Source organism: Parasteatoda tepidariorum, chromosome 10 (assembly GCF_043381705.1).
Source record: "Parasteatoda tepidariorum isolate YZ-2023 chromosome 10, CAS_Ptep_4.0, whole genome shotgun sequence".
Taxonomy (NCBI): Eukaryota; Metazoa; Arthropoda; class Arachnida; order Araneae; family Theridiidae; genus Parasteatoda; species Parasteatoda tepidariorum.
The window spans coordinates 7685535-7700887 of record NC_092213.1 but is presented as its reverse complement, the minus strand read 5'-3'; the positions used below and the strand labels follow the sequence as shown (position 1 = coordinate 7700887).

Here is a 15353-nt window from a genome sequence, read left to right as displayed (position 1 = left end):
AATAAAAAAAAAAAAAAAAATAAAAAAAAAAAAAAAAAGAATAATAAAATAAAATGAAATAAACTTTTAATGTAACCAAACTATTTTTTTGAAGTCACGGAATTCATATTACTTTGAATCACTTTAAAAATAGTTTATTTTAAACTCCTTTTAGGGTATAGTTTCTATAAATAGATAATAATAAATCGTTTTGAGCCTTTTCTTAAAAATTGTACATTTTTTAAAAAACTTTTAGAAATGAAAAGATATTAAAATTACTCTGTACTTTTGGCTTACCTACTTACTTTTATGTGTCATGGCTTTTTAAACGGTTTTTAAAAACTTTGAGAAAGGCATATATTAAAATTAAAATTCCTCAGTATTTTTTCCTTTACTTTTATGTTTTTGGGATTTTCAAACTGCTCTTTGTATTTCATCTGCCGAATCTACGAGTTTGATTTAAATTTTAAATTCAAAAGGTTCTGACATTTAATCTATTTAAATGTTCTGTTGTCAATTAATTGTTCTATTGTTGAATAAAAAAACTTAAAATTTATTTACATTAAAAATGAAAGCATAGTTAATAAATATTAAAAATATCATGATATTTAGCTTAATCATATTTAGCTTAATTCTTCAAATTTGTGAAGTTATGAAAAAACTAAAATATTAAAATTTCTCTATACTGTTACGGCGACTGAAACTTTAAATTAAAATTGTTCTGACACTTCAGACATTATAAATGTTTGATTTTTGTTGTCCATTAACTGTTCCATAGATGAATAAGAATTTTTATACCTTTAATTGCAGTTAAGGACAGTATAAGCTTGAAATTTATCATAACTGAAATTGTAAGCACAATAATTAAAAGAATAGGCAAATCGTTTTTTCCCTTCCTTTTAAAATCCGTACAATTTTTAAAATCGCTGAAAAATGAAAATATTAAAATTACATCATATATTTTGAAAAAGAAAATGAAGAAAAATAGGAGAGAAAAATAAGAATATGTTATTTTATTGACGAATTAAAATCTTTTCCTCTTTAATTATAGTTAAAGACTAGAAAAATTTAAGATGAATTTCAATTTAATTTAATAGCGAAAAAAAAAATAACAAAAACATTCCCCATTTAATAACAATAAAAGAAGAATAAAGAAACGATCTATCGTTAGCTATAGACATCAAAGCATTTTCTAAATTTAGATTTAAAAAAAAAAAAAAAAGGATGCTTAATTTAAAGCAAACAACAAAAAAGTTTCAAACTGTTGTTAAGAACAGATACGAATTAAGATCCTTATAAGTTTAATATGAAATTGCTAATGAATTTAAAAGATTAATTAAAATTTTTATAAAAAATTAAAAATCTCTATCAGACTAATTTTTTTTGAGAAGAAATATACGACTTCCAATTCATATGAATTTAAAGTGAAAGCATAAAATGAAATCGAGTGCTAATTTAAGATTAATTTAAATTTGAATAAAGACAAAAAAAAAATATCGATTTTTCTAATTATTGTTATGAATAAATACAAATAAGATTGGTGGGAATTTAAAATGAAATTGCTAGTAATTTTAGGAGAATAAATGCAGTGAAGATAGAAAAAAGTTAATCTCTTGACCCGGACGTGATTTGAACACGCAACCTTCTGATCTGGAGTCAGACGCGCTACCGTTGCGCCACCGAGCCATACCTATCACGTGTTAAAGATGAAATATATTAAAACATATCGATTATATAAAATATTCTCTTCACATCTGATGTTATCCGTCTATTTCGGATCTCTGGATTCAATCAAAAAGAAAATGTGCTTTTACCCTTAATTATTATCAATTGAAGAGAGAGAGAGAGAGAGCTATTAAAAATTCTCATTAGTTCTTAGAAACTAAGAATCTTAAAAAGAATCTACACAAGAAAATATTTTCATTTTTTATGTAGGAAGCGGATAAGGATTTTCCTTGATTATGTTGATAATTTTTACGTAATATCCGCGGATATGAAATTTTTTTTTCACATCTACCTAACATTGATGTAACTAAATACTTCGAATAATTTTTTTTAAAAATGACAAGTAAAAATTTCGACTATTACTTTGTAAGGTAATTATCAATTTCTCCATGTACTTAATATTTTTTTTAAAAAATTAATCGAAATTTTAAAGTTAAGTTTGATTTCTTCAATCTAGTTTAAAATTGTATTGAAGGAAATTTTAAATTTAATTAATTTCTTTAATTGTTTCCAAATATTGTAAATTAACACATTTGAATTAATTTTGGTAACTATCACTAGTTTTTGATAAAAAAATAAATGTATAAGAAATTATGTAAAATTAAAATCATATTTTTAATTGTTTGTAAATAATTGTAAATTAACGTATTTAAACTAATTTTGGTTACTCTCACTCAAATTTGAAACGTACGTGATTTGAAAATGAAAATAATAAATAAATTTACAAAATTTGGCGAGCACAATAATTTTTTGAATATTTTAAAGCAAGAAAGGATTTTATAACAAAAAGTATTGCTACATTACTGTAGTGGCGCCATCTCTTAATAAATGTAAAAAGATTTAGATATGAGCACTATTATGTCTGATATATTTTCTTATTATGAATAAATATATATACTATAACTATATTCATATGAATTTTAACTTTATTTTCTTGAAGTAATAAAAGAGTTTTTGAATTTTATTTTAAAATATAAGTAGCCTTATGTCATAAATTCTGTTTTTATTAGCAAATATATTTTCTCAGTTAATAATATTTTATACTCTCAAAATATTTTATTGACATTACGATTTGGCAACATTTTAAAATGAATAATTAAGAAAAACTTTAGAATTATTCAGAATAACTTAAATTGGAAGTAAACTTAACGCAAAAACTGTATTTTTAATGTAATGAAATATATTAGCAATCATATTCATAAAAAAATTGTTTTTGATTTAAAAATTTGTTTTTGATTTTAAGAATAGGTCTAAAATTTTCATAACTCTTTTTATTATTCTTATTCTGGGTAAATCTAAGATTTTAAATTTGAACTTAGTCATTTCACTCAAAATAAAACATTTTATTTAATTTTACTTCAAAAAAATTGCGTGGAATGAGTTTATGTGTGTTTATGAATCTATATTTTATGCAATTATGTCTTCGAGGCATAAAAAATGAATTAGTAAAAAATAAAATATTTTGATTTTTTTTTTAAATTTTGAGACATTTTTCATCCAATAATTTTTATCTGTGAGCAAATTTATTTTCATTTATTCATAAAAAGGAGTAAAAAGTTCAGCAATATATCATTAAAATGCATTTATGCTTTCTACGTAAAAGTGGGTTGTACGATTTTGCACATTTCTCAAATCAAGAGCTGACTTTTTTTTTTAAAAAACAAAATATCTAGAACATTTTAGATCAATTATTATTACATAGAAAGTAATCAAAAATCAATTTTAAAACAATATTTAAAGACAGGGAAAGTAAGGGAGCAAAATTTCTTTATCTATCGATTTTAACTAAGTTTCCAAAATGTTGCATTATATAGCCTACTCTTAAATATTAAATATTGTACACTAAAGCCAGATTAGCAGAAAAAATTTCTTTTGATGAGTTTGAAAATATTATTAATAATTAAAAATTTGACATATTATAAATTTTAATTATTATTAAATTTTAGTTAGTAATTTGAACAATAATAATTTGAATATTCAATTTTTATTATCAATTTGAATATTAATAATTAATAAGTTTAATTTTTAATTAAGAAATTGAAGTATAAAATTATATTTTATTCTTGACTTATTCCAATAAGATGAAAATAATTGAAATCAAATATATTTTTCATTCGAATTTTCTCGTTACAGATTATTTTAATAATTGAATTTACTCGTTTTCATTTAAAATGTTTTACAGCCGGTATTTGAGGAATTTAATTATTCGATAAATTTAAACTGCAAAGTCAAAAATTGAGGGAATAACAACATTTAATCAATAAGCTACTACCATAAACGATGTAAATAATAGCTGATAGTTTTTAGTTATGTGTTTCAGAGGTTTCGAAAATTTCTCCATGAATAAACAAACATAGCAAGAGTCATTGGAATATCTCTTGCTTTATGAACATTTCAGTTTAATCAAAACATTCGACAAATTACATTCGTTTTTTTTTTTTTTTTTTTTTTTTTTTTTTTTTTTTTTTTTTTTCTTTTTTTTTTNTAATTTTACTTCAAAAAAATTGCGTGGAATGAGTTTATGTGTGTTTATGAATCTATATTTTATGCAATTATGTCTTCGAGGCATGAAAAATGAATTAGTAAAAAATAAGATATTTTGATTTTTTTTTAAATTTTGAGACATTTTTCATCCAATAATTTTTATCTGTGAGCAAATTTATTTTCATTTATTTATAAAAAGGAGTAAAAAGTTGAGCAATATATCATTAAAATGCATTTATGCTTTCTACGTAAAAGTGGGTTGCACGATTTTGCACATTTCTCAAATCAAGAGCTGACTTTTTTTTTTAAAAACAAAATGTCTAGAACATTTTAGATCAATTATTATTACATAGAAAGTAATCAAAAATCAATTTTAAAACAATATTTAAAGACAGGGAAAGTAAGGGAGCAAAATTTCTTTATCTATCCATTTTAACTAAGTTTCCAAAATGTTGTATTATATAGCATTATATATCATAGCATAAATATTGTACACTAAAGCCAGATTAGCAGAAAAAATTTCTTTTGATGAGTTTGAAAATATTATTAATAATTAAAAATTTGACATATTATAAATTTTAATTATTATTAAATTTTAGTTGGTAATTTGAACAATATTAATTTGAATATTCAATTTTTATTATCAATTCGAATATTAATAATTAATAAGTTTAATTTTTAATTAAGAAATTGAAGTATAAAATTATATTTTAATCCTGACTTATTCCAATAAGATGAAAATAATTGAAATCAAATATATTTTTAATTCGAATTTTCTCGTTACAGATTATTTTAATAATTGAATTTACTGGTTTTCATTTAAAATGTTTTACAGCCGATATTTGATGAATTTAATTATTCGATAAATTTAAACTGCAAAGTCAAAAATTGAGGGAATAACAAAATTTAATCAATAAGCTACTACCATAAACGATGTAAATAATAGCTGATAGTTTTTAGTTATGTGTTTCAGAGGTTTCGAAAATTTCTCCATGAATAAACAAACAAAGCAAGAGTCATTGGAATATCTCTTGCTTTATGAACATTTTAGTTTAATCAAAACTTGAATTAAATTCGTTTTTTTAAAAAAAAAGAAAAGAAAAGAAACAATTGCGCTTGCGAAGACTAGGATAAACACTAAAGGTAAGATTTAACGTTTTTGAAAATTGCTTGTGCTGCTTATTTGTATTTCTTCTGTTAAGCCTTATTTCACTATTTTCTATTTTAGCCAATTCGAAACGGTCTATGAGTTTCACCTTTTATGTTTTAGATCAGTGGTTCCTGAACTTTTTTGTCTCATAGACCCCTTGCCATGTTTTCCGGTTTCGAATAGAACCCTGGCTTACCTGATATTGATTTTTTTGTAAATTCATCAACTTCAAATGTATTTTTGACTGCTGGTATAGTGGTATTCATTGTGAAAGATTTAAATTTCTAATTGTAGTGAAGTGTAGTGTGAAAAACTTAAGAAAAAAGATATGTTAATTTTAATGCATTTATTAATTAAATTCAAATTAATTTACCAATCCAATTAATTTACCGGAAGCCAATTTATCGCGGAAAAATAATTTTTTTGTTTCAAAATAAAACCTTATACGCAGAGAAAATGAAAAAGTACGCGGGCGGAGCTGCAGGCAACTGCTAGTTTATAATAATTCAGATTCATATATCAGAAAATAATTCTAATAACTTAAATTTTAATAAGATTTTTATTTTATAGCTACTTTTATAAATTGTGTAGAATGTATATATGTCTTTCTATTATAAGGTAGCATAATGTGAGTAAATAGGTACTATCAGTGTATGTTGATTATTCCATTCATGAAATGCCAAAAGTAAAGTCACAACCTGCTTATATGAGATCCACTATCGTTAACCCCATTTTCATTTCATGGACCCCCAATTTATTTTCACTTGACATGGACCCCTTCCAGGTTGTCTTCGACCCCTGGGGGTCGATATAGACCACTTTGGGAATCACTGCTTTAGATAATAATAAGAAATTAAAAATATAAACAATGTATAAAAATGCGAAATTCATTCATAATGATCGTAGAAAGTTGTAAATGTGTTTTAACGAGTTGTTTCATATTCTCTGAAGATGAATAAAAAAATTCTTGTTGGTGGATTTGGTTTTTTCTAAATATTTTTTTAACATTCTGACTAATTTTTTAAATAAATTCCTAAGATTAACAACAACGAAAATAAAGTCTATAGGAAGAAATTTCTTGGGAAATTAAATGCATATATTATGTCATTTTATTTTTCTTCAGTGAATTAAAAAAAAAAATTACATTAAGTTATTATACTATTTTATTAAAAATTATTAACATTAAAATTTAAAATGGGTAGTTTTTGCAATTATTTCAAAATTTACAGCATGTTATTATGAGTGAAGTTTTAGGAGGCCAAAAAAATAAATAAACATAACGAAAATAAAGAAGGAAAAAATAATTAGATCAACTCAATTTCAATTGTAAATTATTATGACAATTTTTGTTAACAAAGAGATGCACATTCTTTTTTGTTTATGAAACTATTATCATATTAACAGAATTATTGTTATTTCGTTTATAAAAGATTATTATTACATTAACACAATTATTGTTATTTCGTTTGTACAAAATTGTTACATTAATAAAATTATTGTTATTTCTTTTATAAAAAATTATCATTACATTAACAATCGAAAACTGTTGAAGTCATGCGTTAAAACACGTTACGAAATGGCTATAATTGCTTTGGTCGAAATTCTATTTAACAAAGAACTATTTCAATTCTATTTAACAAATAACCGTTTATTAAAGACTATTATTATGCTAATAAAATTATTGTTATTTCGTTTATAAAAAATTATTATTATATTAACAATTGAAAACTGTTGAATTCATGCCTTAAAATACGTTACAAAATGACTTGTGGTCGAAATTCTATTTAACAAATAACCACTTTTTATTATAACAATCTAATAATGAATTCTCCCAAGGGTCCAGTAATTATTGTTGATATTAGACACCATTTTTTATTAGTAGGGCTCACCACAATTGGAAGTTTCTGGAGGTGTTTAAAAAGAAAGTATTCTTCGAATGAAAGGAATTTAGTGCCGTACATAAGCAATGCTTTCACCGCCTGTCTTTCCTATTTTCACCGATAATAAGTAACTTGCGAAAACTCTCCCCCTTTAGAATTTCATGCAATATTTGAACAACCCCTTATTTCAAGTTATAATGGCAATATTAAATTTTTATTATTTTAAATTACTAGTACCAAGACTCGGTGGCGCAACGGTAGCGCGTCTGACTCCAGATCAGAAGGTTGCGTGTTCAAATCACGTCCGGGTCAAGTTTTTGGTGGTCATTTATTTTTTTTATAAATCTATTTCAAACATAATATAGCTTTGGCTGAAGTATTTCAAATCACATTTTTTTTAAAAAGTTATTGCCAATAGTGTAAATAATTCTCTCCGACATTTAAATTTTGGTTTTTCTTCGTTTCACATTTAAATAACGGAACAATTTCGGGCTAAGGATATAATTTTAAAACAATTAAAAAATTTTAATGAGCATAAATTATCTGAAAATTTTCCCTCTTGCCTGGTATTTCATTTAATGAGTCTATTCTTAGAAAAAAGAAACATTTTTTTAGAATAAAAATAAATTTCTTTTAGTTTAGTAGTGTGGAAGAAACTAAACGCATAAAATTCTCCTTAAATGCATTTTAAATTAATTAAAAAAATTTTTTCTTTAAAAAAGAATATTTAAAAGGGAACAACACAGTATAAGCCTGTAAAAAAAGGATTTTTTATTGAATTTTGCAACGATTGTGACAAACTTAATAATTTTTAAAAAATCTTATTGAACTTATTTTAATCTTCATTTCATCATGATACAAATTCAGAAATATAAAAAAGTTAGATATTTTTTGATACAATGTTTATAACTTATTTTTTAAATTATCTATTACTTGCTGTACTCATAAATTGAAAGAAAATTATGCATATTAAGTCGATTTTAGATTTTTTAAACTGCATGAATGCAGTTTTCATTGGAAGTAGAATTTATGATATAGTATATATATATATTTTTAATTATCGATAACTTGTTGTACTCATAAATTGAAAGAAAATTATGCAAATTTATATCCATTTTGATTTTTTAAATTACATGAATGTAGTTTTCATTGCAAGTAGGATTCATGAAAAAAAAAAAACTTTTTTTTTTGCAAAATGGTGGTGCTTTGGAAAAATAACGAAAAGTAAGTTAAATTTTCGCGCATTTTATTAATTGTAAATCGGTCGAAATTTGCACGAGTCAGAGATGCGGCAAGTAAGAGAAACATGGTTGACATGAAACATTTTGAGAAAATTACCTTTAAAGTTCTATGATCAATAATTCATATCTAACTATATATAAAATCTGACAACCGTATCGCACTTTTCCATTGTTGACGGTACATTTTTATGGGTCGAAAAATCACATGGTAGGATCCAGTTTTCCCACATTCATTTTCATATTGGTTTGGTTGTCATCAGCATAAAATTGATATAAGTCACAAAGATATCGTTTTCCTATAAATATTTTTGCATCCCTCATTTAAAGGTATTTACCTGTACTGTTATTATTACGTTTCTGATTTTGTTTGCTTTTTAAATTAGAAGTTTAAGAGGATTGTTTTTATTATTATTATTAGATTAACGTAATTCTACGTTACGTTTTAAGATACAGTTATTTAAATCGGAGTCTGATCTTATTAACAATACAATATACAATACAATACAATATGATCTTATTAACAATACAATACAATTATTATTTTTTGCTGCAAATTGTATTGATATGCTATTATGAATGACGATTAAAGAGATTCGTTAAATGACTTTAACTTTCAGGTTCATGCACAAAGTGATGCGTGCAAAAATTGTAATTAAAATATACATCCGTTCGTTTGGTGAGCAAATATAGTAAATGACAGAACTCACCAAATTTGTTATTCAAATACACTTTTAATTTTAAAGGGATTTCAAAAAAATGATCACTTAGAAAAATGATTTATATTCACTAATCGATTTTAATAGTATCATAAATTGCACTGTCTATGGAAAAGGAGGGTTGCCAGAGCCTCGAAAGGTTGGACTTCTACCAGTTGGTCCGCGGAAGGTATTTTATTTCCCTTCTACTACCCACTGGAGAATCAGTGGAGGCATTCCCTTATCCGCCACCTGGGGATGCTTACAGGCTCCCCCGAGATTGGTAATCTTCTCTGACTCAAAAGCCGGTGAGACCAACGTCACTTCTGTTATAAATGTCCTACTTGAAGGCTTGCACGGCAATGGGAAATCCTGCTTGCTGTAATGGATACCGGCGAACGTGAATATTGAGGAAAACGAGTGTGCGGACTCTTTAGCTAAGGAAGGCAGAGGTGCCGACCAACCTTGCACCACCATCACGCTTGCAGACGCGAATGCAGTTGCAAGACACACACTTCTGCCCCATTCCTTCAGGAAACCCCTCATTACCGACTTTGATTGTTTCCGAATCTTAACAATTACAAGACTAAGAACAAACCACTTTAAAGGGCTGAAAATTCTTCCCGACAAAATAAGAACTTATATTCCCTTCAAGAACTGCACCGATATCAAACTGATCACGTTCTCGAGTGCCCAGCCCTTACCCCATATGTTTTACAACTGGGTATGGTGCCACTGGCTTCAGAACTTCGTGAGATCATCTACAATAATGATGTATTGGAGCTTGCGGATGCAGTTTTGAAGGTACACGAGGCCATTTAATTGTCCATGGACATGATTAAAAAAAAAAGTAAAAAATAGTATCATAAGGGAAATATTTGGACGTGGGAAGTGGCGGGACAGGTGTTCTTTTTAATACATATATTTTCAGTTGAATAATTTAAACTCTTTTATGCCAAGAAATAGCAATTATTGAGGAGCAATTAGCGGATTGGTGAGCTTCATCGAACAGGGGGTTTAGCCTCCTGGTCAATCTATAAAACTTTGCTACTCCATAATGCTTCCATATCAAAACCATAAGTAGCTAATTCTCGATCATTTTCACCAGTCTCAAGTGAAAGTCTAGCCCCTTTTTCTGTCCAACTACCCTCATGTGGCGCCTCATATGTTCTTAATATAGTGGCCAAAATTCTGCTGTCATCTTCATTTTGAGCATATTCTTTGGTTGATGGGCCTACAATAATTTCTAATGGTCGAAAAACTGTCACTACCTCTTTGCAACCTTCATAAAGGATTATTACAGCCAGAAAAGTTGTAGCTTCAACTATTTATACTGAGAGTATCATTTATTCTTTTTCTTAAGTAAACAATATTTACATATTTTATTTTACTGAAATGTTTTGATAGAATTCAGGAAACTCATTAAAGGTGAGTCTGTAGGGCATATACCAATTATCCTAAAACTGACCTTTTTTGATGTACCTTTTCCTAGCATCTAAGCAATATATTGTTTTAGTTTTTTTTTTCACGGAATATTTACATGTAAATGGTTACTGTGATAGCTGTTAATACATATTTTTTGCAGAAGTGTTTTTAAAAATTATAAACTGAGGACTTTTAATTTTTAGAAAAGTTTCATCAAAAATCTTTCATAACTCAGAAATTATCTTAAACGCTGCAGTGTTCTTAAAAAAAGTTGTCACCCTTTTCTATTTAGAATTGTTAAATGTATCGCAAAAGAAAAATTAAGAATTAAATTCGAGTGCTAAAACGTCGTTCCGTTTTGCACTCGAAATGCAGTTGAAATTCACTTGCATAGACGCATTTGTATGGTTAAGAGTGGCACGAACTTCATTAGCAATAATTTACAAAGCATTAACGTCAATTTTTACTACTTGGCTATAAATTTTATCAGTATATTCTCATTGTACTAATGGTATAAGGAAAATTTTCTGCGTAACTTCTTTTTATTGATCCCAAATGATATATAAATGTTCACCGCAAATGGGATACAAAAGAGAGATGATGTGAAGTAATAATCCTTTTTCTGTCTGGATTTCGGGTAATGCGACTGTGAATACTATGATATCACATAGAGGTGCATTTTAGCTTCTTCGGAAATCACGAGTATGATATTTGCGCATTCATTATTATTATTATTTTATTTCATAAAACAAGAACCTTTAAGTTGATTTTTAAAAAAGGCTACTTTCACACAATATTACAATATTTTTTTCACACTTTATTAAAACAGGGTGTTCCGTATTTTGCATTTTATTTTTATTGCCGTCGTTGAACAGCCAAACCAATTTTGAGTTTACGAATACTAATGTTTAACTCCGTAGACTTGTAATTTTGAACCCAATCCAGAAGGCAAGGGAACTCTTGGATCAAGTATTGGGAGAAATTTGCCGTCTTGGAGGACATTTTTTGATGAAACTAACCCGCATTTGCGTTACATCTAGAGGAAAACCTCTAAAGGTTAGTCTGACGGCAAGTGTATATTAACCCATAATCCGTTTACGACTGAGGATATTTTACGTCAGCACTGTGGACGGTGCGAGCCGGGTGCGGAATTNAAAGTTCATTAGCAATAATTTACAAAGCATTAACGTCAATTTTTACTACTTGGCTATAAATTTTATCAGTATATTCTCATTGTACTAATGGTATAAGGAAAATTTTCTGCGTAACTTCTTTTTATTGATCCCAAATGATATATAAATGTTCACCGCAAATAGGATACAAAAGAGAGATGATGTGAAGTAATAATCCTTTTTCTGTCTGGATTTCGGGTAATGCGACTGTGAATACTATGATATCACATAGAGGTGCATTTTAGCTTCTTCGGAAATCACGAGTATGATATTTGCGCATTCATTATTATTATTATTTTATTTCATAAAACAAGAACCTTTAAGTTGATTTTTAAAAAAGGCTACTTTCACACAATATTACAATATTTTTTTCACACTTTATTAAAACAGTCTGTTCCGTATTTTGTATTTTATTTTTATTGCCGTCGTTGAACAGCCAAACGAATTTTGAGTTTACGACTACTAATGTTCAACTCCGTAGACTTGTCATTTTGAATCCAATCCAGAAGACAAGGGAACTCTTGGATCAAGTATTGGGAGAAATTTGCCGTCCTGGAGGACATTTTTTGATGAAACTAACCCGCATTTGGGTTACATCTAGAGGAAAACCTCTAAAGGTTAGCCTGACGGCAAGTGTATATTAACCCATAATCCGTTTGCGACTGAGGATATTTTACGTCAGCACTGTGGACGGTGCGAGCCGCGTGCGGATCTTTCATTTCGACCAGCCATAGCTGGAATTCCAACCTGGTTCGCCTCATTGAGAGACCAGTGCTCTATCACTTGAACCACCACCATTTTCAGTATTTATTTCTTGAATTCTGGTCAAAAACATAGTATAATAGGGGATTCCAACAACTTTTTACGCGAGGAAAAAGCTATCGAAATCTATCCAATCACTGTTTCATATATTTTTACGACCGTCTTTGAACAGCAGACCCAATTTTTGAGTTCACGACTACCAATGTTCAACTCTGTAGCCTTGTAATTTTGAGCCCAATCCAGAAGACAAGGGAACTACTGGATCAAGCATTACGGCAAACTGGACTTCGTGAGGGACTTTTTGGTAGAACCAACCCGCATTTGCATTACACGGAGAGGAAAACCCCGAAAACCTCCCTCGGTTTGCCTAACAGAGAGGGAACTCTAACCCATGGTTCGTCTACCACTGAGGATATTTTAACGTCAGCACTGTGGTCGGTGCAAGCCGGGAGTAGAATTTGTATTAACCAGCCACCAGTGATATTCGAACCTGGGTAACCACATTAGGAGGGGAATGCTTGTTCCTCGAACCACCACGGCTCGATAAATCGCTATTGAGGAAGTAGGGGTTAAAAACATCAAATGCTTCAGTTTGATTGCTTGATGGTATCTTGAGATATTTCTAGTCTCACATTACGACACACGCTGTATTTATTTGAACAAAACATGATAAATTTAGTTTTTTTTTCTTCTTCTAAATTTATGATCTATTGTGGTAGAGTAGCATTTATTAAAAATAAAAAATTCTGAATCCACGAGAGTAATAATTTGTTTCCCATTTAAACTGTTATGATATAAGATAATCGTTGACTATTAAAATGACTCATTTATTTCTTTTAATTGAGTCACAAAATTTCTATTCCTCAGAGATCATGTATTTCGAAGATTTTTTTCAATATGCAGTTGATTATTTTTCAAACTAAGATAATCGTTCATTTTGTTCCAATTAACATATATTAACAAAATGTTGTCGTCGTTTCTAATACCAGCAACCTCGCTGGGTGAAACCAAGCGAATTCAAGGCAGAGGGTGCGTTTCTTATTATTAAGTGGCGCCATCTATGGCCAACTTCTGCCACACACACGTCAACCCTTTTACAGGGCGAACCCATTCATACATCGATTCCTTCATCCACAGATCGTAATTTTTACCTGAACCAGAGAACAATCAATCTTCAATTCGGTACCCCCAGAGTTATTGATTTGTTATGGGAACATGGAGGGCTTTGTGACCCGACAGATTTAACGTGCACTAGCCATCATTTACTACACTGGGAGTCTTCGTCCTGCGGGGATCGAACTTACTCTTTCCTGGACATGGGCTCAACGCCCTACCAGAGCCTATTCCAGTTCATTGACAAAATGTTCCTACATAAAATTATAATAATTATGTATTTTATTAACGAAAGGTTTTGTATTTTCCTGGAAAATCGCTACTTTTGAGAAAAAAAAAGAATGATTAGGTCGTAGATACTACGGGGATCGATGAATTGAGAGAGCAGAGAGGACAGCCCCCTAGTTCTGAAATTAATTAATTAATTAAATGAGAAAAATAATTATATTTTTGAGCCGATGATTATGCAAAAGATATTATATATACTAGATATTATATAACCGTCTATATTTAGTTATAAATATAATTTGATGTAGAATTAAAAAATTAACACAAATTTTGATTAACAAAATACAAAACCAATATGCATACATGATTGAGTTGAACGAAACTTAAAAGGGATTGTATTAAAAATTTGATTTCCCGGCAACTATTCAATCGATTTTGTTCATATTTCGTCATATAAAATTATATGAAAATTTGCATATTTTACAGTTTTAGTTATTTTGATTATTAATAAATAAAATGATAAAAAATAATTTAAAAATTTTTTTTTTGCCGAATTATCTTTGGATAAACGTTTTTTATAGTTGCATTTCAGAAATTTTTCAATTCACTTTAAAAGTTCTCGAGATATGGCGATATATGCAGAAAGTAAAAATTAAGATTAAGGAGTATGAACCGGCGACCGCTCTCCGGACCGTACTCTTGAAACTTAATTTTCCAGATTGCCGCTCCCCTCCCCGCCACCAACACCTTTTGAGAATTAAATTTAGGAATCCGTCGAAAGTACGTGTTTGTATCTGTTTTGTTAATCAAAATATCATTAGCTCAAATTAATTTCCATAGTTCAGAAAAGGCTTTCGAACCATTAAGATTGATTCTAAGTATGTATCATATTTTTTAAAGTGATGATTAATTCTATCAGCCAATGATTGTGGTAACTTGATTATGTTAATAGCGAAAAATAAATAATTAACATTTCTTAATTTAAGCGTGGACAAAGGTTGCTTTTGTTTTAGGAAATCTCTTCTTTTTTTACTTTAACGAGCGACTCATTGGTAATGGGCAGATTATCTAGGTAGTTAACATAATATCGCGGTTGTTAGGAAATTGAACAATTTTATTGACACTTTAAGTTATCAAAAAGTACTTTAAGTTATTGAAAAATTTTATTAATATTTTATCATGGATCACCCGAGTTTAATAATGTGTAGATTAACTGATTTGAGCACTTCAGTGCTAAAATACATATATTTTTCGCGATTATGGTAAAGAAAATTAATTTTAATAAAAAGTAAAACTTCTGCCCCGGGTGAGGATCGAACTCACGACCTTCAGATAACTCATTATAGAGTTGATTATGAGACTGACGCGCTGCCTACTGCGCTACCGAGGCACAGGAGAGAGTGAAGAAATATAATATTTAACTTTAACTATCCTTTCATTATTTTAATATTAAATCTTCAAAATGTATTATTGCACGAAATAACTGCTACTAAAAACTA

The 15353-nt window shown here is 28.3% G+C and overlaps 1 protein-coding gene and 3 non-coding genes across 6 annotated transcripts in view; 2 read left to right on the top strand and 2 right to left on the bottom strand.

Moving 5' to 3' along the window:
- Window positions 1–15353, top strand: part of LOC107448032 (uncharacterized) — a 49735-nt gene that overhangs the window by 21466 nt on the left and 12916 nt on the right. Inside the window, exon 1 of one of the 3 annotated variants that reach the window (XM_071186352.1) lies at window positions 1948–2075. The exons of 1 other annotated variant lie outside the window; for it this stretch is intronic. In XM_071186352.1, coding sequence (XP_071042453.1) covers window positions 2041–2075 — 35 coding nt within the window. In that variant the 5' untranslated portion in view covers window positions 1948–2040. Of the gene's footprint in view, window positions 1–1947; window positions 2076–15353 lie in introns of those variants that run through there. One more of the 3 variants, XM_071186351.1, reaches the window with a different exon arrangement.
- Window positions 1594–1665, bottom strand: TRNAW-CCA (transfer RNA tryptophan (anticodon CCA)). The gene has a single exon. It is a non-coding gene; the product is annotated as a tRNA-Trp (tRNA).
- Window positions 7459–7530, top strand: TRNAW-CCA (transfer RNA tryptophan (anticodon CCA)). The gene has a single exon. It is a non-coding gene; the product is annotated as a tRNA-Trp (tRNA).
- Window positions 15153–15244, bottom strand: TRNAM-CAU (transfer RNA methionine (anticodon CAU)). The gene is given in 2 exon segments: window positions 15153–15188; window positions 15208–15244. It is a non-coding gene; the product is annotated as a tRNA-Met (tRNA).